Source organism: Paroedura picta, chromosome 1 (genome assembly GCF_049243985.1).
Source record: "Paroedura picta isolate Pp20150507F chromosome 1, Ppicta_v3.0, whole genome shotgun sequence".
Lineage (NCBI taxonomy): Eukaryota > Metazoa > Chordata > Lepidosauria > Squamata > Gekkonidae > Paroedura > Paroedura picta.
In genome coordinates this window covers 176801432-176829168 of record NC_135369.1, presented here as the reverse complement: position 1 = coordinate 176829168, position 27737 = coordinate 176801432, and the positions used below count along the sequence as shown (strand labels likewise).

At 48.6% G+C, this 27737-nt stretch overlaps 1 protein-coding gene across 1 annotated transcript; it reads right to left on the bottom strand.

Moving 5' to 3' along the window:
* Positions 1-3068: 3068 nt before the first annotated feature.
* On the bottom strand, positions 3069-15989 carry CRLS1 (cardiolipin synthase 1). Its single transcript, XM_077313217.1, has 7 exons — positions 15052-15989; positions 13628-13765; positions 11940-12069; positions 10804-10889; positions 9992-10060; positions 6001-6092; positions 3069-3411 (listed from the first exon to the last, which is right to left on the bottom strand). The coding sequence occupies exons 1-7, from the start codon at positions 15445-15447 to the stop codon at positions 3324-3326; spliced, it is 999 nt and encodes a 332-aa protein (XP_077169332.1). The 5' UTR covers positions 15448-15989; the 3' UTR covers positions 3069-3323.
* Between the last annotated feature and the right edge of the window lie 11748 nt (positions 15990-27737).

Genomic DNA, 27737 nt, shown 5'->3' with positions numbered 1-27737 from the left:
CAGATCTCGTTTCCATAGCAAGTGAGTCTGTAGCCTGACCCGACATGCACAAATTCCATTTATTCAGTCCTGTAACCATGCAATACTCTGCAGACTCCATGCAAAACACACCACACAGCTACATGCCTTGAAATCTAGTGTTCATTTTTGTGTCAATATTTTTAGGGAGAAAAATCGGAGCCACACAACTCTTCTCTCTGTAGTGGCTCAGCTCGACAACATTCTCAAGAAAGCTCTTCCCAGCGGCTTACAGTCACCTTCCCTTTCCTCTCCCCACGGCAGACACCCTGTGAGGGAGGTGAGGCTGAGAGAGCCCTGATATTGCTGCTATCAGGACTGTGATGAGCCCAAGGTCACCCAGCTGGCTTCATGTGGGGGAGCGGGGAATCAAACCTGCCTGGCCAGATTAGAAGCTGCTGCTCTTCACCACTACGCCAAGTTGGCATATTTCCTCCTTTAAGAGAATCCTCAATTGAAACACAACCCAGAGCACGAGCCATTGGGTATTTAAATGACCAATCCCTTTCAGTCTTTCCTGCCACCCAACAACCTATGGTTTGATGCCACCCAACATCTTATTGTCAACTATATGGTATGTGCGAGTGGGGGGGCAAATAATACTATTCTTCTCAGGGTAGTTAACCTGTCGTCCTCCAGATGTCCATGGACTGCAATTCCCACGAGCCACTGCCAGCATTTGTTGGCAGGGGCTCATGGGAATTGTAGTCCATGAACATCTGGAGGACCACAGGTTGACTACCCCTGCTTTAGATATTCACTCTGCATTTCTTGACTGAGGAATGGGTCTATGCCTCAGTGGCAGAGCATCTGGTTTGTACCCAAAAGGCTCCAAGTTCAGCCTCCAGAATCTCCAGTTAAAAGGATTAGGTAACACGTGATGAAGACGCCCTTCAAAAGAACCCAGAGAACTGCTGCTGGTCAGAGCAGACAATACTGACCTTGGTTGATGAATAGCCTGACTCGGTATAAGGCAGCTTCCTGTGTTCTATATTTGTACCACGGGAGTAACGGGATCAGCGGCTTCACGTCTATGGCATCTCCCCAAAACTCCCCACTTCAACCATCGGCTTTAGTGGAACCAAGTTGTGACCACTTGACATTCTGCTGTGTTTTACGTGATAACCTATGTCGGGGGTGGCCACACCTTGGTAACAGTAGTCCGTGGACAGGTTGAGAGCCAGAGTTTGGCCACCGCTGTTCTAGAGCATCATTTTCAGCAGGCAAACACAATTTGAATCCCAAATTCCAGCATAATTGGCCCTTACTAGTTCTGACTTTAAGCAAAGACTTTGCTCAGCTTCCAATGTCTTGACAACCAGCCATACTTAGGCTTTGCTCACTCCACGCAGACACATTTGTTGCAGTCCTTACAACAAGCCTGTAAGGTAGGTCAGTGCCATTCCCTTGTGCAGGCGGGAAAAGTTGAAGCTAAGTGACAAGACTCCCTTGCCTTATTGAGCTAAATCTTAAAATGGGACATCGTAATGCATGCCTCAATCCCTCAGCCACCATCTTAAAAGGTAGTGAGATGGGGACCCTGATGTGATAACTCGGTTGAATTTTTTTTTTTATTTGTAAACTGCTTTATCCTCAAAGGTCCAGGTTGTCTTGTGAAATCACCGACTTTGATCCTCCCCCCTTTTTGCCAGCCTTTTAGTACAACAATGACATGATACTAGCAGAGCACCGTGCTTTAGGTTTTTGAGTCCAGGGGCACCTAAGACCAACCAGGTTTTATTTGAGGCATAAGCTCCCGTGTTTGCACACTTTGTCAGATACAGTGGAACAGAATGTCCTCAACCATTACATTATAGGTAGAGAGAGGGTTTATGTGTGTGTGTGTGTGGGGGGGGGGGGAATGTTTAGTTGCCAGGAAGGGCTGGCTAAGAGTCAAGATGCATAAAGAGGCGGGTTGCTAATAGCCAAGATTGTATTAAGGCAGTAATCAAGATCTGTGAACAGCCGTCAAGAAGCAGACCACAGCAAGACTGAATGAGTGGATGCAAGGTTTGAGGACACTGTGGCCGAAGAGAGTTTTGCTGTATTTGACAAAGTGTGCTTGCACAAGACGGCGACCCTGAATAAAACTTGGTTGGTCTTAGAAGTATAATTGGACTCAATGTTCTGCTGCTTCAGACCTACAGGGCTGCCCATCTGAATCTGTGCTTTCAGCGTAGCTACAACTGCCCTTTCCTAAGCATCAGGCGATTAAAATTTTGATTCTGCACTGTGAAAGAGCACAGGGCGCATCCATCACACCATTCGGAAGACCAAGACGAAACAAAAGCCTTCACGCGGGAGGACAGAATGCTTTCCTGCCTAACATACTACATTAATGCAATGTTCCAAACCAGCAGTCATACTGGCTAAATCTACCCCTTTATATACTTGGTTGCATTTTATGCAGCACCAGCACAAGGGGCCGAAGGGTCGTTCCTGCCTTTTCCTTCCCACAGCAGCCAAAAAGTCAACGCTGTGAACTGAGGAGACCGTGTGGACAAAAAGCTCTCCAACCCAGGGGGGCTGCAGGGAGAAAGGGGAAATGAATTAAATGGCTCCTTAGGCAAGTGGAACAGATTCCTGCTAACCAGGGAAACTTCAATTGGAATACATGGAAGACACCTCGGTTAGAAGGATCACCAGTACCGACCCCGTGCCAATTCAGCTGGGCTGTGCTTATGTCAAGGATTCGATGACAAACTGGCTTCAATTCAAATGTACCAAAGAGAGTAGAGCAACCACCTCAAATTAGGCTTGTGTGCTTCAAGATGCTTCAGCAGCCATTCAAGCCCGAGGTGGCAGGGGGGAGGGGTGGTGCCGGTGGCAGCGCCTGACCTGGCGCCCGTATACAGGGTGCAGAGCTCTGCGCCTGCATGCATGCACTGACTGGCGTGCCGCCGCCATCCGTCCCCAACCATGCCACTGGCCAGGTCGGGCTTGAATGGCCCCCGAAGCGCACAGGCCTACCTCAAATCCTCCAAAAACAAACGGCAGGCTTCTGAAAACCAATCAGCAAAACGCATGACGATCAGGCACGAACCTCGACGTGTGTTGAAGTACACTGATGTACAAAATTATATTTTATTTGTAACAAATTGAAAAATTACATTGAAAATCCTGCATATTTACATGATCAAAACTTCATATTAACTTCACGCGGGTTCTGCTGTGAAGACATGGTTTCACCGAGACAAAAGTACTTAAAAAGAGAACATTCTTTCATCCGCAGTCCGGATGGGTTGTGGGCAACCTCGATTCCAGGGGAAGCCCAATGGGTCATGCGTGGCCACGCCGCCGAGACTTCATTTGCCGTTCAGCACCTGGATCGTCTTCCGGCCGTAATGGTAGTAACTGTACGCAGACGTTGCTGTTGTGAAGGCTGTGATGCACCTTCAGGGAGGAAACACACGGCGTGACTTTCGGAGCTAACAAAGAGGGAAAGGCCGAGCATAAAGAGGTTTGCAAGGCAAGGATTAAAATGTGCTTCTGTGCTGGCGGGTGATGCTGACTAAGGAAACGGAGCTCCCTGGCAGCTCAAGCCAAGCCTAAAGGTAAAGGTATCCCCTGTGCAAGCACCGAGTCATGTCTGACCCTTGGGGTGACGCCCTCCAGCGTCTTCATGGCAGACTCAATACGGGGTGGTTTGCCAGTGCCTTCCCCAGTCATTACCGTTTACCCCCCAGCAGCAAGCTGGGTCCTCATTTTACCGACCTCGGAAGGATGGAAGGCTGAGTCAACCTTGAGCCGGCTGCTGGGATCGAACTCCCAGCCTCATGGGCAAAGCTTTCAGACGGCTGCCTTACCACTCTGCGCTACAAGAGGCTCTTATTAGCCAAGCCTAACCGAAGCCAAATAATGGACCCAAGGGTCAAGGCAGAAGCCATCTTGGAGGACTATTCCGGCCTAAAACTCTAATCTTCTGGCATTCTGGGTGGCTGCAGATGTCCGCACCCCCCTCCCCTGACTGATGGTTACTCACCACGGTCATCTCAGGGGCCTATTAATGAGCTGTGAATATGGTAGGAGGGGGACCCGCTTTCTTGCCAGAAATTTCCACGGAGACAGCCCTGTGATTGGTTGAGAACATTCTTATCCCCTTTCCTCCATTCACTACCCTTATTCCTTGAAGGTATTCTGTGTGAGCTCGGGAATATTCTGCATAAGATCGGTAAGCTTCAACGCTAGCCACCAGCTAAGTAAGTAGCACAGTCAATGAGCCTTTTGTTATTTCGTGTGCATTAGGACTCCGCTGATCTCTACGGCTCCTTTAATGTTTCTTGAATTGCTCCAGTAAAGCCTTGTTTGCTTCGTTTCCAAGTGAGTTGCTGGGCAGTGACCTGAATTTACTCAAGACAGAGGTGGGTGAAGTTTCCGCACCAAAGCAAAGGTCAACCTTGACCCCATGAAACGGACCTGTATTGGGCTTCAGGGGTAGTCAAACTGCGGCCCTCCAGATGTCCATGGACTACAATTCCCAGGAGCCTCCTGCCAGCGAATGCTGGCAGGGGGCTCCTGGGAATTGTAGTCCATGGACATCTGGAGGGCCGCAGTTTGACTACCCCTGATCTAGATTATGCAATGCCAAGCTGTAGCGGGGCTAAGTGAGGAGAGTGTTTAGATGCCTGTTGATCTGTTCCAACCCACTTCAAATGCCTTCCTGCATCGTCATTTGCCAATTCAAACTATGGCTTGTACTGACCTTCCATGTCCCTTCCAAACCCCTTCAAAATCATGGTGTCTAACTTGATTTTGGAGAGAAAGTGGGAAATGTGGCTCTCTATGAAAAAGGAAGCGTGGGATAAAAACTGGAGCGTGGTAAGGGAAGGTGAGAGAACCTGCAACCTCAAAGCTTGGTCGAGTGCGGCCTGGTCTGGTGTTAACAACCAAGTGAGTTTGGCCACACGAAGCTCTGGCTTTTGGTGTAGCCAGTTTGGTGTAGTGGAGAGCCAAACTGGAGAGCCAGATTGGTGTAGTGGCTAGGAGTGCGGACTTCTAATCTAGCATGCCGGGTTCGATTCTGCACTCTCCCACATGCAGCCAGCTGGGTGACCTTGGGCTCTCCACAGCACTGATAAAACTGCTCTGACCGGGCAGCGATATCAGGGCTCTCTCAGCCTCACCCACCCCACAGGGTGTCTGTTGTGGGGAGAGGAAAGGGAAGGCGACTGTAAGCCGCTTTGAGCCTCCTTCGGGTAGGGAAAAGCAGCATCTAAGAACCAACTCTTCTTCTTCTTCTTTTCCAGCCCGCCCTTTACAAGCCTGTTTAACTGGAGAGGTCAGGGACGGGACCTGGGATTTTCTCCACCCACCAAAGCGTGTGCTCTGTGGTCCTTCCTAGCAATGAGAGGACTTTAGACTACAATAAACCTGTAAGGATGGCCAGTTTCATTACTTTCATATTTCAGACCAGGGCAGGAGAGGATGGCTTGTCTATTGCCTTCAGGGGAATGTATTGCATGGGCAACTGAAATGAAGCAACATTTTTGTTTTTGTAAAGCTCAGCCGATATATCTAGGCCCGATTCCAGCCCGAAGTGGCTCGCACCATGGCATTGGGGGGGGGGGGGGGAGGGCGGTGATGGCAGCTGTGTACCAGTCGTAGCACGCATGCAGGTACAGAGCTCTCTGCCTGCGTGTGGGCGCTGGGTCATGCGCCACCCCTCCCCCCCATGCCGCGGTGCTAGCCGCTTCAGGATGGACTGGCCACTGAAGCAGTCAAAGCGCTCAAGCCTAGTTATCTCATACCTGTTTCACTATGACGCTCATTATATATGGATATAAACCCATTAACACGAAGATCATTTTCCATTCAACTCAGTGGAATTTATTCCCGGGAAAATACACATCGGACTGAGTTTCACGCTATTCAGAGTTTGGTTTCTGCAGAGTATTGGTTTAATCTGTATCCATATATAGTGCCCAGGTTCCTGCTGCTGTCATAAATTAACAATATTACAAAAAAAAAAAAAAAGTTACCTACCACAATGTTTGGAGATACACACTGTCCACGTAGTTGAAAACTGGAGCAGCTAACGAAGCTGCCACCAAGATCAGCTGTACTACTGTGTTCACCTGAGAAAGGATTAAATGAAAAACCGATGTCACGTGATTGATTGATTGATTGATTGGAGCCCTTGCGGCTCAGGGCGGTGATATTAACATTAAACATTTTCACACCCCACCAATGTCAATTAATGCACGCTTGTGCTCAATCTTTTGTCCATTGAAATCAACAAGAGTTTCAAGCACTTCATTTTTGTCTACCTAGACCAGGGGTAGTCAAACTGCAGCCCTCCAGATGTCCATGGACTACAATTCCCAGAAGCCCCTGCCAGCGAATGCTGGCAGGGGCTTCTGGGAATTGTAGTCCATGGACATCTGGAGGGCCGCAGTTTGACTACCCCTGACCTAGACTATTTATTTATGTATTTATTTAATTCCACTGTTATGCCGCCGCTCCCAGTCCAGCCAGCCCACAGCGACTTATAAAAAGCATAAAAATAAAAACAAGATAAAAATACAAGAAAAACATCTTTATAACCTTAAAAAACCCTCCCTAGCCACCCCACCCCAATCCCAATATAAACCCCCAACCATGCCAGCAACAGCTGTCATATGTACCCAGGAAGGTGTAATGGGCAGGCATCAGCACCAGGGGGCAGCCTCCAGAGGAGCAGCCAGGTTTTCCATAGTCCGCCCTCAACAAAACGCCTGGCAGAAGAGTTCGGTCTTGCAGGCCCTGCGGAATTGTAAAAGTTCTGCCAGGGCCCCCACCTCTCCCAGGAGCTTATTCCACCAGGCAGGGGCCAGGGACAAAAAGGCCTTGGCCATGCCTGAGGCCAGGTGACCCTGACAAGGTTCGGGGACCTCCAATCTGTTCACACCCACAGAGCACAAAGCCCTGTGGTTCCTCATATACATTGGGCCCAGACCGTGGATGGCCTCAAAGGTCAGAACCAGAACCTTGAACTTTTGGTATTCGACTGGTAACCAATGAAGCTGCCTCAGCGCCGGCTGGATGGGGGCCCTCCACAGTGCTCCTCTGAGGACCCTAGCAGCTGCCTTTTGCACCAGCTGGAGCTCCCAAGTTAAGGACAAGGGAACACCTGTGTAGAGAGATGACCATCGCACGGGTCACTGTGGCAAGGTACTTTTGGGAGGGATAGGGCACTAGTAGCTGTGCTTGGCACAGGTTGAAAAGCGCCCTCTGGGCCACCACAATGACCTGGGCCTCTACAGGCAAGGAGTCCAGAGTCACTCCCAAATTTCTGGTAGAGTGCAAGGTCTCTAACTGCACTCCATCCAGGGTTGGTAGACGCGCTTCCAACTCGATCCCCTCCTATCAAACCACAGGACCTCTGTCTTGAATTAGTTGAGTTTCACCTGGCTTTTCTTGAGCCAAACAGTCACTGCTTTCAAACAACTGGCAAATCTTTCTTGAGGGGAGGGGGAAGAGTCCATCAAGAAATAGAGCTGGGTGTCAGCAGCGTAGTGATGACAACCTAGCCCTAAACTCCAGACCAGGGGTGGGCCAACTAGGCCCTCCAGATGTCCATGGACTACAATTCCCATGAGCCCCTGCCAGCAAATGCCTCGATCCAACTGCCCCAACCAACCAGACCTTGCAATGTTCTTCCCAAGGTTTCTTGGCTGGACCAGAGGGTGTGCACCAAGAGCACTCAAGGAACTTTCTGAAGAGCTTGTGGAACCTTTGTCCATCATCTTTAGGAGATCTTGAAGGACTGCAGATGTACCAGAAGAATGGAGGGAAGCGAATGTTACCCCAATCTTCAAAAAGAAAAATGAGATGACCTGAGAAACAGACCAGTAAGTCTGACCTCAGTTGCAGGGAAGATAAAGGAACAGATTTTAAAGGGAAGATGCAAACATCTGAAGGACAATTTGTTGATCTAAGGAGATCAGCATAGATTTATCTCTAAGGGCCCTGCCCGACCAACCTGGTTTCCTTCTTTGGCCTACTACATTGTGGAAATTCAGTTAATGTTGTTTACCTGGATTTCAGTAAGGCTTTTGACAAGGTTTCTCATGATGTTCTAATGCTATCTGGCCAGGAGGATCCTGGAGTATTTTAAGTCCTTAACATCACACCTTCCTTGAAACGATCTTGTATGCTTGCGAGACTAAACCTCTTACCGGCAGCAGTGACTAAAGGTCGCTACGCCAAAATCCCGTAAGCCGACAGACTTTGTACGTGCTTGTTAAAGAAACCGGAGTCGGTGGAACACGTTCTGCTCTTTTGTGAGCAGCATAACCATCTTAGAGAACAGTCCATAAATCCTCTCATGAGAGAACAAGATTCACAATCCTTCAACAATAGTGCACTTTCCCTTATCGGATCAAAACTCTCAAGTAACCGAATTTATTGCAAGATTCCTCCAAAGGATTTTCTTCAAATGAATTGGGAATTGAAAAACCTTGTCTTTTAACACAAAGTGTTTGTTATGAATATGCCAATAAAGGCGCTTTGACTTGGGTGCTCTAATGCAGGCGGGGGTCAAACTGTGGCCCTCCAGATGTCCATGGACTACAATTCCCATGAGCCCCTGCAGGCAGTGGCTCATGGGAATTGTAGTCCATGGACATCTGGAGGGCCAGTTTGACCCCCCTGTTCTAATGGGCAAACTGGAAGGCTGCAGACTAGATTTTTGGATGGTTAGGAGGATAGGGAGCTGGTTAGACAACCACACCCAAAAAGTAATTTGTCTATGATATTTCATCAGACTGGAGGGAGGAGAGCAGTGAGGTGCCATGGGGCTCAGTACCGGGTCTGGTACTTTTCAACATGTTTACCAACAATCTGGATGACGGATTCATTAAATTTGCAAATGACCCCAAATCGGGAGGAGCAGCAGACACTCCAAAAGACAGAGATAAGTTCAACGAGATCTGAACAGGCACATGAGAACAAGATGCAATTCAATAAGGATAAATGCAGGGTTCTACATCTGGATCACAAAAATTGGAAGCATGTGTAATGGATGGGAGATACACTTCTGGGTAGCAGTAGGTGTGAATGAGATCCTGGGGCAATCGTGAAATGTAAGCTAAATGTGTGGTGTGATGCAGTGGTAAAGCAGGCGAATGCAGTCTTGGGCTGTATCAACAAGGGCATTACATCACAATCGCAAGATGTCATAGTTCTGCATACCTCAATGGTCAGACTGCACCTGGAGTGCTGTGTGCTGTTCTGGAAGCCTCACTTCAAAAAGGGGCATGGACAAAATTGAGAGGGTACAAAAGAGAACAATGAGGATGTTCCAGGGCCTGGGCCCCCAAGTCCTATGAGAAAACCCTGAGGGACTTGGGAATGTTCATCCTGGAGAAGAGAAGGTTGAGAGGGGACATAATTTCTGTCTTTATGTATTTGAAAGGTTGTCACTTGGACGAGGACAGAGAGCGGTTCCTGTTGGCAGCAGAGGAAAGGACCCGAAGTAATAGCTTTGAACTACATGCAGAACGGTAGTGGCTAGATATCAGGGGGGAAAATGTTGCAATCACGAGTAGTTCAGCAGTGGAATGGGCTGCCTAAGGAGGGGGTGAGCTCCCCCTCTCTGGTGGTTTTCAAGCAGTAGCTGGCCAGATACTCATCATGGGTGCTTTAGGCTGATCCTGCATTGAGCAGGGGGCTGGATTAGATGGCCTGTTTGGCCCAACTCTAGGATTCTCTGAATCTATCATGCTATTCTATGATTCAAACCTCCAGGTAAGGGACTTTGGCACCAAAGGACCCTTTGCCTCTTGTGCTCTGGCTCTCACTGCTTTGTCAAAATGCCCATTCACAGGTGCTCTACATTTTTCCTATGACAAAATCTGGGAGAGGGGGAGAGACACTATGACTTTGGAGCAAGTACACATATTGCCACCTATTTAGCTTTCACACCGGAGTTTCTCCAACACTGCTGCAGGATGCAGGATGCCGATCAAACAGCTTCCTATCAAGTTCTTCTTACCTTGCTAATAAATGTCGGCTTTAACTGAGCAGTGGCATAACACGGATTGAAATATCTACTAAGTGTTCTCTGTGAAAAGAAAAAAAAACATCTTTTACTAAACATGGAAAGAGGAAAACCGACTGAAGCTTTTAGGGAGGTTACACTAATTTTTCTTATTTACCATTATGATATGTAACACCATTAAAGCAAGTTAAAACTACATGTCTGACCCTTGGGGTGATGCCCTAGGACTAAAGGGGTGTTTGAAAGAGACAGTTTTAAAGCAGTGTTTCTATTACTGTAAAACTGTTGGGCTGTCTTGCCAAAATAGAGATTTGATTTGCCTGGCTCCCTAGAACTCATTAGTACAGCTGCTCTCAGAGCACAGAGCCAAATATCTATGAGGAGCACCACTTGCAGGATGGATCCTCTTCTTTTCCTACTAGAGCAGTAAATCAGACATCCCTCTGGATTCCCACAGCATAGTTTGAGGTTGCATCTGAACAAAGATTTACCCATTATTTTCCCTCTCTGCTGCCTCCCCCCATTATTATCTTTAAATCTTATGCGTAGCGGTATAAATAAAAGACTAAGAGGTAAAGGGGAGGGGAAAGGGGCGGGCTGAGTCCATGATAAAAACTTGGAGGGGCCAATCAGGAGCCGCTTCGCGGCTCATGATTGGCACTTCCGAGTGTCACTCCAGGGGCAAGTAGCCAATTGGGAGCCGCACAGGGGGGGGGCCTTCGTGCCCAGTAAAATGGGTTTCCCCCCTAGTTATACATAAAATTGCAAATCAGTTTTTAAGACTCAAATAAACAGCTGTTACTTACTGGTGGAGGAAGTGTTCTATACCGCACATAAAAGACGGCAGCGATTAACGCTATGTCCCTTACAACGATCATAGAAGTAAGAGGAACTGGGGGGGAAATCCACAGAATTGATTTCAGTAAATCGCTGTGCGCATGCAGAAAGACAATTAAAACATATATATATCTGTAGGCACAACATCGAGATTCATCAGCACGTAAAGGTAACACATACAAACTACATGGTCTCTCCCTCTAAATTATGAATTTTGCACATTAATGGGCTGATGGTCACTTATTAAAACACTGTTAAGGGTCAGGAGCAGAAGGCAGAAAAAAACATTGCTATAACATTGCTATAAACATTGCTATATTGCCCTGAGCCTCCGGGGAGGGCGGTATAGAAGTATGATAAATAAATAATAGTGTTCTCTAGAAACAAGGAGATGCAGACTATCATCAAAAGACACGAAAGGACAAGTAACTGGACATTTCGTGCAGGTTTACCAGCTGCATTTTCTGGCACAAGTCATTTCCTGTGATTGGTTCTGAGTAAACTTGCCATTTGTTCATACCAAACGCTTCCTTATTAACCTGTGCAATCATCTCCAGATCAATTCCGAGGTCCACCTGCTGTTTAAGAAAGCAAGTCAGCCAGCAGCCATATTGAGATGAACCTCGTGACTTGTTCTGAGGATGGCCAATTATCACTTAGTACTTCTAGGCCTTTTCACAACTATTCAAAGATCCAGTTAAAACTGAATACAGTGAAATGCAGTAATGAATTTAATCAAAATAGCGTACTAGCTACATTTTCTTTTATGTGTGAATCTTGCCAGCCTATTGAGTCCATTTTCATTCTGCCCTTCCTCCAAGGAGCTCACAGTGGTGTACCTGAGTATATCCTCACAATAGCTCTATGAGTTTCGGCAGAGACAACATGACTGGCGAAGACTTCATATCCAGGTTCTGGGGCTGAGTAGGGCATTGAACACAAGTAGGGTTTTGAACAAAATTCAGCAGTCTCACCACCACATTGCACCATGCTTGACTGATGAGCCCAAGCCCTGAGTTCAAGTTGCTTACAAATTACAGCAACAGAAAATTCTTTTTCTATCATTCAATAACCATAGTAATTTGATAGATAATTATTTTCTTACCTGGAATAAGATTTGCATAAGTCAGGCTAATATATAGAACGCTAATAAGTACTTTATCAGCCAGAGGGTCCAAGGCGCTCCCCAATACAGATTTTTGGTTGACCCAGGTCCGTGCAATAAAGCCATCCAACTGAAAATGTGAGTAAAACAGAAAAAGGAATGATCAGTTAACTTTAAAACCCTTGGGCAGGAACCAAAGTGCTGTTTTAGGCATTCCCAAGGGCCAGCAGATCCAGTCGTGTCTTAGTTTCTGGAGAAGTCTGTTTGATTTCCACAGAACATGGCATCAAGAAACACAAGCCAAATATATTCTTCAGTACAAGGAAGGAGTTGCCCCATTCCTAGGATCCTGGCACTTGGCAGGAAACTAGTTCCATTCCAATCTGTAAACACTCCGCAGGAGCGGTATAAATAAAGCAGTAAGCGGGGTTGGAGTGGGCCCTGTCCGGGATGGGGAAGGGCGCCCCTTGGCCCCAGACCGATGAGTTGGGAGGTGCACAGCACCTCCCAACCCCCCACTCCCCAACATGGGCCGCCTTTGGCCCACTGCCGCCATTACCCGACTGCCCGCCGACACACCAGGTAGGCAGCAGACCTCACCCGGGAGGCGCCCAGTGGGGAGGAAGCTTTGTGGCCACCAAAGGGACAGCCCCTTTGCCGGCCCCGGGGTCGCCCGGGAGGCGGGGGGGAGCTTAGTGCCCCGCAAACTGACAGCCCTGCCGCGTCGCACACGCGGTGGGCCTGTCCCTTTGCCGGCACGAAGTCCCAGAGTTGGCTGGCGGGCTTCGGGTGGAAGTGGGGGGGGGAAGGCTTCGGGGACCAGAAATAAGCAGTGACGGTGCGTCGGAGACGCGCCGGCCCTGCTTCTTTCCCGCCCTCCCGAAGCCGGGGCCTTGGGTGGAAGAGGGCTGGGGTACAACCCGCCATGGGGAAAGGGGCAGGGACCCTGCTCCTTTCCCAGCGTCAGGGTCCCGGGGGGTCAGGGCCCTGCCAGGAGGGCGGCTAGTGCCCACTGTATTTTGCATAAGGTAAAGGTATCCCCTGTGCAAGCACTGGGTTATGTCTGATCCTTGGGGTGACGCCCTCTAGCGTTTTCTTGGCAGACTCAATACGGGGTGGTTTGCCAGTGCCTTCCCCAGTCATTACCATTTACCCCAGAGCAAGCTGGGTACTCATTTTACCGACCTCGGAAGGATGGAAGGCTGAGTCAACCTTGAGCCGGCTGCTAGGATTGAACTCCCAGCCTTATGGGCAGAGCTTCAGACAGCATGTCTGCTGCCTTACCACTCTGCGCTACAAGAGGCTCTTGTATTTTGCATACAGCGGGCTAAATTTCTAGTTAATTATAAAACACATACACTTTTCTCCTAACAGCTCAATTTACAGTCATAATAACCACAGGATTCACTGGGAATCCAGCCAGGCAAACTGTAGCTGCGTAAATGCACACACAACAGTATTCACAGAGATTTTGAACATCCCTGTATTAAAGGCACACCTTAGAAATGCATTCCTATAATTCTCTCAGAAAGGGCAAATATTTAAGGTCTTCAAACAAGAGTTAAAGCCACAGGCTCCTTTATATAATAAAGCATATTGAGAAAATATTTTCTTCTCCAACACAATTTAAGAGGTTAAAATTCTGGGAAAAGTGAAACTAATTTCAGAACTCTTATCGTAAGACTTACCAGATCGGTGATGCCAGCCAGAGCAAATACACCTAGTGCAATATTGAAATCTTCTTCAACAATCAAGTAGCCCAAAACTGGTGCCAGACCAATCCTTGCCATTGAAAGTAAGTTAGGAACCGTCCAGGGATTTTCATACTGGGGAAATAAACACAGCAGGCACTTCAAGCAAGTCTGTCAACACAATCCTATGTAGAGTTCCTCCAGTCTAAGCTCACTGGTTTTGGTTGGTTGATGCTGCAGTGCTGGAGAAGACTCTTGCATCCCTTGGTCTGCAAGGCGAACAAACCAGTCAGTCCTAGAGGAGATCAGCCCTGACTGCTCCTTAGAAGGCCATATCCTGAAGATGAAATTCAAATACTTTGGCCACCTCATGAGAAGGAAGGACTCCCTGGAGAAGAGCCTAATGCTGGGAATGATCGAGGGCAAAAGAAGAAGGGGACGACAGAGAATGAGATGGCTGGATGGAGACACTGAAGCAGTCGGTGCGAGCTTAAATGGACTCCAGGGAACGGTAGAGGACAGGAAGGCCTGGAGGATCATGTCCATGGGGTCACAATGGGTCAGACACGACTTCGCACCTAACAACAACATGCTGCAGTACCATCACACTGCAAGACAAACGCACAACCCTGATCTTGGCCTGCCTTAACACAGCCCCTGAGCCAGCAGCTGCAAAATCTGAAGTTCATACGCTATCACTAGATCACAACTGCCAGCAACATGGCTTTCTCTCTGTCATTTAATGTGCTCGGTATCTGAGGACTCACAGCTGAACGGCATGAACTTGACACCACTGCAACACAATGCGCTCAAAGTTCTGCCTGTTAAGACCTGTGACAGCCTCTGTCACACACATTCATAAGTCATTACTTAATCTCACAGCGCATAGAGACCTACACATTATGTATCAATCGTGAAACAGCTGCTACGTGCCTCTCCATGTGCTTGGATGCTTGTAAGGAAACTGCTGGCCAGAACTTAACAGCAAGAGCCACTGATCATCAAGTTACCCTTAAGCCATGCGAAGCACAACTGAAAGGAACCAACCCTCAACACAGGAATGCCTGGCTAACCTTTCAAAACAATTCCCTTCCCTTTCTCTGCTCACGACAGGCACCCCATTGGAGGGGCAGAGAGAGCTCTAAGAGAACCGTGACTGTTCCAGGGTCGCCCAGCTGGCTGCATGTGGAGGAGCGGGGAATCAAGCCGCTCTCCTAGGGCCGACTGGCTTCCCGGGCCACGAGGGGGGCCCTTCCCCGGTCTCCTCCTCCCCGTTCCCCTAACTTCCGAGAGAGGCACGTGTGCGCACGCGCACAAGCAGACCTGTCTGTCAAGAAGCCTTTCATCGTCACGTGACCCCACTTAAGCCCCCCCCCCCAGGTTGGCCGGCAGACCAGCACCCCCCACCCCCCCCTACTAACCAATTCAGCGTATCCACGTCGGCCGGCTCTTTCCGCGTCCAGCCCCGAGGGCTTCCCCGGCGGCCGCGGGGCTCCTTCATCGCTGCTGCGAGAGCGCCTCGGTTGCTCCGCTCCGCGAGACGCGGCGACCCCGCCGCCGGCTGAGGCACAGGCGTCCAACAGCGCCGAGCTGGACCTGCGCACGCGCAGCAAGGGCCGGCAGCTCCCGCCTCCCGCCGAGGAGGGGGGAGCGGGCGCCGCGAGGCCGCCCAACGAAGAGGCCGCGAGCGACGCCCGAGGGCGGCCGTCGCTGCGGCGCGCGCCGAGGACCGCGGCTACGGTGGCCGCCACGGGCCGCGTCGGGCTGGCGCTCCACTTGCACGCGGCGCTTCGGCACAGGCAAGCCGCGGTCAGCATGACTCGGGGAGGAGGAGGCGGCGGCGGCGGCGACGGCCGGCCTCGGCGCCCGCTGCGGCAGGGCTTGAGGAAGGGGCGGATGCCACAAGCCCCTCCTCTTCCTCGCCGGTGCCCTCCGTGCCGGTGGCCGCGACCTCGCCCTCCGCCATTCAACCAGCGCCGCTCTCGCTCCTCGCCCGCCCGCCGCCTCCTTCCTCGGGAGGACACGGGCTGGCCTTTACGACACCGCCGCGCTGCTTTACGGCGGCACGCCTCCCACCCCCCCCTCCAGGAACCCCTCCGTCGCCCCGGGGAGCAAAGCTCCTTCTCCCGCGGAATGGAAGCGGGTTTTGGCCGGAGCCCAGTGGCGCTGAGGCAACGGGTCGTGGGGAGGACCCTTGCCAGCCCAGAGGGGGACAGGTGTTGCTAACAAGGAGGCAGGTGACAAGTGGCTTGCCGTTTTGCCTGGATGAACGTGGATGCTGCTCTTATCGGCTCTCAGGGGGAAGTCATATATTGTTCACTAGGGTGTCATTTTGCAAAGAATTATCACATGGCTGCATTTGGATGTTGTGACACAGGATTAATATGAGTAACTTTTGCTTATGTATTCCTACTGCTATGATGGTCAGTTCTTGGTCTGAGGAAGAGTGCTTGCACTCGAAAGCTCACACCTTGAATAAATCGTTGTTGGTCTTAAAGGTGCCACTGGACTCTGGTTTTGTTTTGTTGTGCTGCTTCAGACCAAGACAGCGACCCACTTGAATCTATTTAGAATTGGGTTAACCTCCACTAACACTCATAAAACAGGACTGGATACTGGATCGGTGTAGTTCAAGGCTCAGTCTGGGTTTGGCACTGGACTGGGAAGAGTTCTGTTTAGAAAGCTGCAGGATCTATGTACTTTGGGCATCGACTTTTCCCCATAAGTTGTTAAGTTGATGTTGAGGGTTAAAGCAGGATAAAAATGTACACGGGGTAAATGCAGAGGATGTGACTGAAGGGTCCAAAAGGAAAAGAATTGAATCAAACAACTGCTTTTGAAAACCCTGCATATTCATGATAGTAATGGGAAACATTTTGTATTACTATGATATGTACTGCCAATAGATAGTATTTTTATAAATCTCTTATAGACATGTTAAAATACTAGCCGTTGCAAACACTAGGTAGAGATGCTTTGCTAGTAGGAATAGATGCTCTGTTAGCACATTCTTGTTCTGGTCAGCTCCTAGCCCAAAAGGGCCTCTTTCTCTCTTTCTAAGATATGAGGCTGCAGGTGAACCAAGGGTCACTATCCTAGTGAGGGGCTCAATATAGACACCAGGCCTGGAAGTCTTCACATAGAAGCTATTAGATAGATAAGCTAACAGTTCACCAGCTTATTAAAGACTATAAATTAGAGACAGAGGACCCTCGAAATGCCAGAATGGAATGCAGGTAGATTGATGCCACTGCATGGTATAGGAAAATTAATGATGCTCTATAGTATGTTAAAAGGGTATATGAGATAAGATAGTTATATGTATCAGTAGATGATAGATGCTAATGTCAATGGAAAATAGAAGATGGTAAGGGACCTGGTATATGTCATGGCTCACGTTTGACTATGTGTTAATTATGTTAAGTTTATGACTGATGGACAATGGATGGATTTTCTGTATAAGTACAACTCATGGTAAATGCTCTGTACGGCATTCCATCTGAGCCCTTGGCAAAGACGGAACCCGTCCACATAGTTCTTGGCCCAATAAACTATGCTGTTTTTCTTTTGAGACCTTGCCTTTCTTCCTGATTGGGAACTGGGGAAGACAAAGAGGGCACAACATTTTTGGCGACCCAGATGGGACTCTTTGACCGTCGTTAGGTCAAGGGGAGTCAATTCCCTTTGGGGGGCAGCACGCTTTTAGTGGTGCCCAGCCTTCGGCGGTCGGCTCCGGAGAAAATCGACGTGGGACTAGCGACGTTTCCCGAAGTGCGCACCTGACCTGTTTTTCGTCAGCGGGACCTCGCCACTGCTCCGTCGGCAGACTCCGGGAAGCCGGGACTGAACGCTCGCAAAAAGGTCTCTACAGGGGAGGACGAGGCTGATCTTCAGCATCAACGGGTGAGCATTCTGTGGGTCATTTTAAAAAGGGAGGGCTGGGGGAGTGTGTCCGTGGCTATTGAATGGTGTGTGTCTGAGACGCAGAATTGCCTGCGAAGTGAGTGCGGAGTCCCGATTTGCGGTTCCGAACAGCCGCGAGGCTGCCGGCCAGAGACGGACGAAGCGAAAGTTGTTTGTCTTACCCTTCTTGTGTCGGGACCCAGGGACCCCTTACCCTGGTCCCCTAGGGCTGTTTCCCTCTGTGTCTGTTTGTTGAAGTGTTTGAAAGCCACGGAAAACTTGCTGTAGGAGGGGGGGCGGCGCCAGGTAGGGAGAGAGGCTAGGTTAGGACAGAGAGTCAACCAGCCCCGCTGACGAGCGCTCCCAAGTCGCCAGGATGGGAGGAACACTAAGCACCACAGGAGGGCCACTAGGATGTATTTTGAACAACTGGGGATCTTTGGATACGGGAGGCCTGTCCAAAAAGAAAATGGTATTTCTATGCCAGGTCATATGGCCACAATATGATTTAGAAGGAAAAGCTGAATGGCCCCCAGAGGGGTCTATTGACTATAATGCCCTGTATCAACTGGACCTTTTTATGGCTAAGGCAGGGAAGGATAGCGAAAAACCTTATTTGTTCCCCTTCTGGGAACTACGGGGAAAACCTAATTTGGCCAAACAAAGTGGTCTCGAAGTCACTCCAAAACCCCAGGCTGCCTGGTTATTGCTAGCTGCTAAAAAGGACGAAGAACCTTTCCCACCACCACCTCCACCCCCAGAGGAAGAAGAGGATTTCCCACCACCCTACAACCCGATCTATCCTTCACTCCGAGGTGAACGGCAATCCCTAGCTCAGGGTTCCCCAGCTGCCTCAACCCCCAGATCAGGGGGATCCGGGGAAGCTGCAGCATCATCCACTCCTCAGAGTTCTATAATAACAGCATCAACTCCCTGCTCAGGAGTATCCTCAGGCACCCGCCCCTCTTTAAGTAAAGAAAGTTCAGATGAAGAAGAGGGGGAGGAAACAAAGTTACATGGGTTGGCCCGAAAATTGGACCAGTCAATAGGAAGCCTTGTGAAAACCATTGCATCAATGTCACCCATTGCAAGCCACACTAGAGCAGCCACAACAATGCCCCTGCGCCAAGTGCCATCACATGAAGGGTTGGTGTACATCCACACCCCCTTCACAACCAATGACTTATTCAATTGGCGAAATAGCCTTCCACCCTATCGAGAATCCCCCCAGTCATATGTTGAATTGGTTCAGCGAATTGCTGCCACCCATCGCCCCACAGTGGCTGATCTTCATGCACTGCTGGCAGCTCTTCTGTCAGGAGAAGATAAACGCCAGGTATTGTTGGCTGCTGAGGCAGAATATCAGAGAGTCCGGGGAGGACATGGAAATTGGCCAGAGAGGGTTTTCACGGATCCCAACACCACTATAGATCCCAATAGGGATGAAGACGCTTTGGTCGAGGTTCGTAAATGCCTGGTCCATGGTCTAAAAGTGGGTGTCCCGAAGGCAGTAAATTTCCACCGAGTGGGCCAGATATTACAGGAATCAAAAGAATCACCTACAGACTTTCTGGCTCGCCTTAAGGATGGTTATCGCCGCTTTACAGATATAGATCCTGAGGCCCCAGGTAATGAGTCTATGTTAAAAGCCGCCTTCATTGGCCAGAGTGCACCCGATATTAGAAGAAAACTGCAAAAATTGGATGCCCCTTCTGCCCAATCCATGGAGGTCCTTATTCAAACGGCCTACCAAGTCTATGCTCAGCGAGACCAGGAGGAGGAGAAAAAGGAGGACAAGAAAATGAAGCGACAGGCTACCTTACTTGCCGCTGCTTTACAGGCTCAGACCCATGTTGTGGGCAGGGGAGGCCATGGGATGGGAAGAGGACGTGGGACCCCTCGGTTGGGCCCGAATCAATGTGCTATCTGCAAGCAAGAGGGTCACTGGAAGAATGAATGCCCTCTAAGGGCAGGCCCTGGCAATTCTGACAGTTGGCAACCCCCAAAGCCACCCCAATTTGGCCTACCCTCTCAAGGCTTTCGAGGAAGGGGCCGAGGACCACGGGGCCGGGGAATGACTCCACCACCAGGAGAACGTCCAGCTGCTTTTCTGGCTACGCCTGGTTTGGATGGGACATTTTTCCAAGGAGAGGATTGACAGGGTTCCGGAGGGGAATTATCAGCATCCCCTGACCCTCTGGTGGAACTTAAAATAGGGGGACGAACAGAAACATTTCTTGTGGACACTGGCGCCACCTACAGTGTCCTGAATTCCCCGTCTATCCCGAGACTAGGTACGCTTACTAAACAAATTGTTGGAGTTGAGGGGAAAATGGACAGTGTATATCAGAGTCTTCCCCTAGAAGTCCAAATTCCTTCAGGCCCACGATTGATTCATTCATTCCTGTTAGTTCCTCAATGCCCCATCAACTTAATGGGCCGGGACCTGCTGGGAAAACTGGAAGCTACAGTCCAGTGCACCCCTAAAGGTGTCCGACTGAAAATCCCTCCAGGGAAAGCCTATCTGTGTTACATCCATGACATTCCCACACCACAGCTGGTCTGCAAAGATGGGAATGAAATTGATCCTGAAATTTGGTATAAGGGAGTCCCAGGAAAAGCTAAGTTTGCAGTCCCTCATCAAGTCAATTTACTCTCTGAGGCACAGCCTATCTCCATCAAGCAATATCCTATTAAGACGGAGGCCAGATGGGGACTCCAGCCAGTTATTAAATTGTTCCTAGACAATGGACTCCTTGAAGAAACCCAGTCTCCATGGTCCACCCCTATTTTTCCAGTGCCCAAGCCAAATGGGACCTGGCGGTTTGTGCAAGATTTAAGAGAAGTAAACCGCCGAGTGACAGGTCTTCACCCCACGGTGGCGAACCCCTATACTCTCCTTAGCACCCTGAAATCCACCCAACAATACTACACAGTTATTGATATTAAGGATGCGTTTTTCTGTGTCGAAATAGCACCGGAAAGCCGAGCCATCTTCGCTTTTGAATGGACAGACCCCCAAACTGGATGGAAAGGTCAGCTAACTTGGACCCGATTGCCTCAGGGATATAAAAACAGCCCCACTGTTTTTGCTGCTGCCTTAAGCAAAGACCTGAGAGGCCTAGAGGTACCCCAATGTACCCTGCTGCAGTACGTTGATGATTTATTACTGGCATCTGAGTGTGAAGCAGCCCTCCATGCAGCATCCGTAATGACTCTTAACCACCTGTCATTTTGCGGCTACAAAGTCAGCAAGGAGAAAGTGCAATGGGTACAGAGGGAAGTTCAGTATCTGGGATTTGTTCTCAAGGAAGGGACTCGCAGGCTACACCAGAGCCGAGTCCAAGCTGTTTTGGCTTTACCAGAACCCCAAAACAGGAAACAGTTACGTTCTTTCTTGGGAATCACAGGTTATGGGCGTTTATGGATCCCCAATTATTCAATCCTTGCCAAACCTTTATATGTGCTTACCCAGGAAGGACAGATCTGGGAATGGACAGGCGAACATCGACGGGCCTGGACTGGACTGCGAAATGGCCTGATTAAAGCGGTGGCCCTCGCTCTTCCAGACCAGACTCGACCGTTCGAACTTTTTGTCATGGAACGAACTGGTTGCGCAGTGGGAGTTCTCACTCAGGCATTAGGTCCTGTAACCCGGCCAGTGGCATACCTATCCAAAAGGCTCAATCCTGTTGCCCAGGGGTGGCCCCCATGCGTCCGTGCAGTTGCAGCCACAGCCAGTTTAGTCGAGGAATCACAGAAGATTGTTATGGGATCTGAAATGACTGTGTTCTGCCCACATGCTGTCAAAACATTGTTGGAACAAAAAATCCCAGTCTGGGCTACCTCCAAGAGAGTCTCTGAGTTTGTCACTTTACTATTAGAACAAGAAAATGTGAAATTAGGAGTCCCAACAAAACTAAATCCTGCTACTTTGTTCCCTGTTCCCCTGGAAGGAAGTGAAGATCCCCACAACTGCTTAGAGGTATTGGAAGTGGTCACAGGGGGAAGACAGGATATCCAATCTACCCCATTGCAGGAAAATGATTTGCAGCTTTGGACTGATGGGTCTTCCTTCGTCCACTATGGGCATCGTTACACAGGTTACGCTGTGGTAGGGGAAGATTTGCAGCCTGTATGGACAGAGGCCCTGCCAGCTCATTGCTCTGCTCAGATAGCAGAGTTAACAGCCCTCATTAAAGCCTGTGAATTAACCAAGGACTTAAGAGCTACAATTTATTTGGACAGCCGGTTTGCCTTTCTAGCAGCCCATACGCACGGGGCCTTATGGAAAGAAAGGGGATATCGAGGTGCAGATGGGAAGCCCCTAAAAACTAAGCAACTTCTTGAAAAACTTATGACTGCTATCTGGCTCCCAAAAGAATTGGCCATAGTACACTGTCGGGGACATCAATCCGATGATTCTCAGGTTACACGGGGAAATCAAGCGGCAGATTACTGGGCTAAGAAAGCTGCCCTACAGTCTCCCACTAGCTGCATCACTTGCCCCCTGGTTATGGTGGAACCAGATGCTGACCTGCCAGCCTTATACGAAACCAATGATGAGCTTATCCCAGGGGGAGAGTGGGAAAACGGATGGTGGACAGTGAAGGGAAAAATACAGTTACCGAGAAATATTGTTTTTCCTCTCGTTCAGCGGGCTCACCAGTCCACTCACATGGGAATTAAGGCCCTAACCCGATGGCTAAGAGACATTTATTGTAACCCAGGCCTAAAGAATATTGTGAGAAAAGTTGCCCAATCCTGTCCTGAGTGTTTACGATTCAACCCTAAAGGATCTACTCAGAAACACCCAAAAGGCCACCTTCGAAGGGCTTCCTACCCTGGAGAGGCATGGCAAGTAGACTTCACTGAATTACCTAAGCGAGGACGAAAACATCACCTCTTAGTCTTTGTTGACATGTTCTCTGGTTGGCCTGAAGCGTTTCCAACAGCAACGCAGAAAGCAAGCGAAGTGGTGCAGGCCCTCATTGAGCATATTATTCCTCGATTTTCAGTACCAAAAGGGGTTGAGAGTGACAATGGGAGTCATTTTGTTTCACAGATCACCCAAGGGGTGAGTAGTTACTTAGCCATAAAATGGTCCTTACACTCAAATTACCGACCAACGGCCTCTGCCAAGGTCGAAAGAATGAACCGAACTCTAAAAACTCATTTGGGAAAACTGTGTCAGGAAACATCGCTGCCTTGGCCAAAAGTTTTGCCCCTTGCCTTGGCCCGCATCCGGGCCATCCCAAGCTCAAGGTTAGGACTGTCTCCTTTTGAGATAGTGTATGGCCGCCCTTTCACCGTAAATAGACACATGTCCAAATATTCAGGGGAGGTCAATGTGACAATGTACGTACAGAAACTGGCGCAGGTATTGTCTGTTATTCACAAACAGGTACGTGACGCCCTTCCGGTTCAGCCTACCAAGGAACCCATTGCTGAAGTGGGATCGTGGGTCCTTGTGAAGGAGCTCGACCCAACAGCTGAACAGCCTAAGTGGTCGGAACCGAAGCAAGTGTTGCTGTCTACCCCTACTGCTGTAAAAGTTGAAGGGCTTAAGGCGTGGATACACTATTCCCGTGTAAAGGCGTGTCCTCCTCCAGACGAGTGGTGGCAAGCTGAACAACTGGAGCCCTTGAAGCTAAAGATTTCGAAGAAACTGTGCACAAAGTGATTGTCCGTAAAAGCGACCAGAAGGGAAAAAGAAAAATTATGACTCTTAATATTTCAGGAGGATTGTGGGTGATAATTTGTGTTTGTGTTGGGGGATGGGGACGACTAATCACGGAGATAACAGAAGACACGTGGAAGAATGGATATATAGAAACTATGGTAACCATAGCAAGAGAATTGAATTTGACAAACTGTTTGGTATGTGGTGGGCCCCTAGTAGGAGACCAGTGGCCATGGAGAGGGATTCCCCTGGCACCCAAATGGTTGCTAAGCGACCTTGTGGTAGTTAACAATAACAACGGGGAGGATTGGGGTCAAGAAGAGGTCTGGGAACTTAGACACAACGAGGAGGCATCTTACTGTATACAAAACCAAGGGGAAGGTCCTGTGGTGGGATGGAGCCGATGCAATTGGACATTGACATGGACACAAAAGTGTGTAATAGACGATTGCACACCTGTAAATTGTTCAAAATTGGTTGGTAAATGGAATAATACCCATTTCCAATTCTCTAATGGGAGTTGGTCAAAACGCTGTACTCCAAGTCATCCCCAGAATGGGTTTACATATGATTCATGTGAACTTCAAGTCCCTCGAGCAAAGTTATCTTCTGGATATTATTGGTCACTTTTCTATTGTCAGCAATATAACTATAAAAAGGATGGGTTAGTTCCTTATGTATACCGATGGATGTGGCATCATCCAAATGGGACTCAAGTTGTTGGTTTTTCAACGTATTGGTCTCGAACCAATGATACAATATATGGTGCTGTTTGTAAATGGAAAACATTGAATCAATTGTGGAGATGTAAAATATCTGATAGACGCGAAGCGGGACCATTAGGATTACTAACTACAAAATATTTTCCTTATGCTGACCATGAGAATGTAATCGACCCCTTGTGGCTCAGTAAGAGGAATCCCGCTCTCAAAGGACACTATTGGATATGTGGGGACAAGGCCTACACAATTCTCCCCGCTAACTGGACTGGCAGGTGCTATCCTGGTGTCATATCTCCCTTTTTCTTCTTATTAGGCTCAGAAATGGAACAACAGTTAGGTATTCCCCTATATGATGATAATAGCATTCCAGACACAAGAAGCAAGAGATCAATAACAACAGATATAGGGGGTGCGCAGGAATGGGACGGGGAAGAATGGTCACCTCAAAGAATCATTAATGTCTATGGTCCAGCAACCTGGAGAGATGATGGTATGTGGGGGTACCGGACACCCATATACATGTTAAACCGCATAATTCGGTTACAGGCAGTGTTGGAACTAATTACAAACCAGACTGCTACAGCTTTGGACTTGCTTGCTGCTCAAAGTACCCAGATGCGCACAGCAATTTACCAAAACCGTATGGCCCTTGACTACCTTTTAGCCGAAGAGGGCGGGGTTTGTCAAAAATTTAATCTCAGCAATTGTTGTCTCAAAATAGGTGATAATGGAGAAGCAGTAATGGAAATAGCTAAGAACATCAGAAAATTGGCTCATGTTCCGATACAGAGATGGAAAGGATTCTTGGATGATGGTTGGTGGACAGGTATTTTCAATGGAGCCTGGTGGAAGAAGGTGTTATTCTTTTTGACCTGTGCCTTAGCGGGACTCATGTTTTTACCCTGTTGTATTCCTTGTTTTATGCGTCTAATAACTAGTGTGATAGAGGGAGCTCAACTCACCGCATACCCAATGAAACCGCCATCAAACCTGGGGTCTTCAACAAGCTCCATTAATGCCCCAAAGTTAATGATAGTAAAAGTTATCCCTAAGGAATGTGCTGACTGTATTCCACTATACCCCACACAGAAAGAAATCTGTGACAAGTTAAAAAGGGAGGAAATGAAGGGTCCAAAAGGAAAAGAATTGAATCAAACAACTGCTTTTGAAAACCCTGCATATTCATGATAGTAATGGGAAACATTTTGTATTACTATGATATGTACTGCCAATAGATAGTATTTTTATAAATCTCTTATAGACATGTTAAAATACTAGCCGTTGCAAACACTAGGTAGAGATGCTTTGCTAGTAGGAATAGATGCTCTGTTAGCACATTCTTGTTCTGGTCAGCTCCTAGCCCAAAAGGGCCTCTTTCTCTCTTTCTAAGATATGAGGCTGCAGGTGAACCAAGGGTCACTATCCTAGTGAGGGGCTCAATATAGACACCAGGCCTGGAAGTCTTCACATAGAAGCTATTAGATAGATAAGCTAACAGTTCACCAGCTTATTAAAGACTATAAATTAGAGACAGAGGACCCTCGAAATGCCAGAATGGAATGCAGGTAGATTGATGCCACTGCATGGTATAGGAAAATTAATGATGCTCTATAGTATGTTAAAAGGGTATATGAGATAAGATAGTTATATGTATCAGTAGATGATAGATGCTAATGTCAATGGAAAATAGAAGATGGTAAGGGACCTGGTATATGTCATGGCTCACGTTTGACTATGTGTTAATTATGTTAAGTTTATGACTGATGGACAATGGATGGATTTTCTGTATAAGTACAACTCATGGTAAATGCTCTGTACGGCATTCCATCTGAGCCCTTGGCAAAGACGGAACCCGTCCACATAGTTCTTGGCCCAATAAACTATGCTGTTTTTCTTTTGAGACCTTGCCTTTCTTCCTGATTGGGAACTGGGGAAGACAAAGAGGGCACAACATGACTGAGCAGCCATATCGTGTCATCACCAGTAGGGTGATTTTGAGAATATTTTCAAGTATCGGTCAAGTATTTTACCAGAGGCACAATACACACACACAGATTCATCACACCCTTCTTCCCCTAATTTTCCATGTTATCCTCATGCCTACATTAGGCTGAGTGTGGGCAGCTAGCCTCAAAGTCAGCCAGCAAGTTTCCACTACAGCCTGGTATGCTTTCTGATCATGACATAATGAGTAGTGCTTTGTCCAGTTTAAGAGATGTAGAACTTGCAGCCCAGTTGGTACTGGAACCTACATTAAGCTAAAATAAATTATTTCTGAGCAAAGGGCTGAGAGGAATTATCTGTTATAAACACCATGGCCTGTCAAAGTACACATCTTGGGGAATTGTATAGGCTGCAATCAGAAATTATTTTCTAATGCCAGAAGTTTTCTAACTTAAGAGCTGTATGGGGTGTTTTTTTTAAGTATGCACAACTCACTATATACACAACATTTGTGTCCTTTAAATCAGCGGTCCCCAACCTGCGGGCCGCAGCCCGGTGCCGGGCCACGAAGGCCATGGCGCTGGGCCGCGGCTCCCTCTCCCCGCCCCCCGCAGTAAAAAACTTCCCAGGCCACAAGCTTGCAGCCCGGGAAGCTTCTTACTGCGGGAGGGCGGGGAGAGGGAATCAGGGCCGGGCCGCGCCCGTGGCCCGATGCGCAATGTGCGGGCGCGGCCCGATGGCGCAGCCTGCGGGCGCGGCCCGATGCGCGGCCTGCGGGCACGGCCCGATGCGCGGCCTGTGGGCGCGGCCCGATGCGCGGCCTGCTGGCGCGGCCCGTTGCCCTGCCGGTCCCCAGCTTCAGAAAGGTTGGGGACCACTGCTTTAAATCACACTACATACTTTGGTCCTTGTCGATGAGATAGCACAGCTTGGTCTGAAAGTGCTGCTACTTAGCCCTCCTGCTATATCATCAAATGGAAATAAAGGGAGTTAAAAGGGTCCGTGACACTTGGATCCCTACAGGGAGGAAAAATGTGTATATAAAATTTTAAATAATTACATAATTGGATTGACTGCAAACCCTTATGAGCACATGCCAAAACATCTTCTTATGCAAGGCCCTTGGCACCTACAGAGAACAGGGAGAGTGCTTCAGCTACCATCCAGACCTTAACTTGCCTTCAAGGAATACATATGTGTGAAATGCTCTTGGCTTGTGGTGGTAGCTGTTCCCTTACCTCCTCTCATCCTGCTGGGAGGCAGGCCCATGCCACCATGGAGAGCAGTAGGATAGATACTACCTGCTGCTGTCCTCCACATGCCATAAAACAAAGCCCAGCAGTTCTCCTGGGCACAATATCATACAGGTTATGCCTGTGCTTTATTCCCCTGCCTGGTGGAACGAGCTCCCGAAAGAGCTAAGGGCGCTGACGGAGTGAAGTTCTGCGGGGCCTGCAAGACTGTGCTCTTTCACCAAGCATTTGGTTGAGGGCGGGAGGTAGTTGACCGGAGTTCGATCAGGGGTCCCACCCTAGCTGAGCATCCCTGTTATATATAACAACTAATGCTGACTGACTGAACTTAGTAAACTAGATTGGGTGCTAGTTTGTTCCACCATCTTGTGGGTTCTTATGTGTACTGCCATTGTTTTAATGGGGTTTTATGGGGAAATTGTTATGGTCTTAATTGTTAGCCACCTTGAGGTGACAAAGTCGTGAGAGGCGGGATACAAGCTGAATGAATGAATGAATGAATGAATGAATGAATGAATGAATGAATGAATGAATGAATGAATGAATGGTGAAAGTTTGGCTTGCTGTGCCACCGTGCAACACACAAAGTGAAGTTACGAAAC

Coding starts and splice junctions, on each gene's coding strand:
- CRLS1 (XM_077313217.1), bottom strand. CDS start 15,447: ATGCTGACCGCGGCTTGCCTGTGCCGAAGCGCCGCGTGCAAGTGGAGC. Junction 10,890..11,939: donor TTATGCAAATCTTATTCCAG/GTAAGAAAATAA, acceptor TTTCCCCCCCAG/TTCCTCTTACTTCTATGATC. Junction 3,412..6,000: donor GTGTATCTCCAAACATTGTG/GTAGGTAACTTT, acceptor TCCTCCCTGAAG/GTGCATCACAGCCTTCACAA.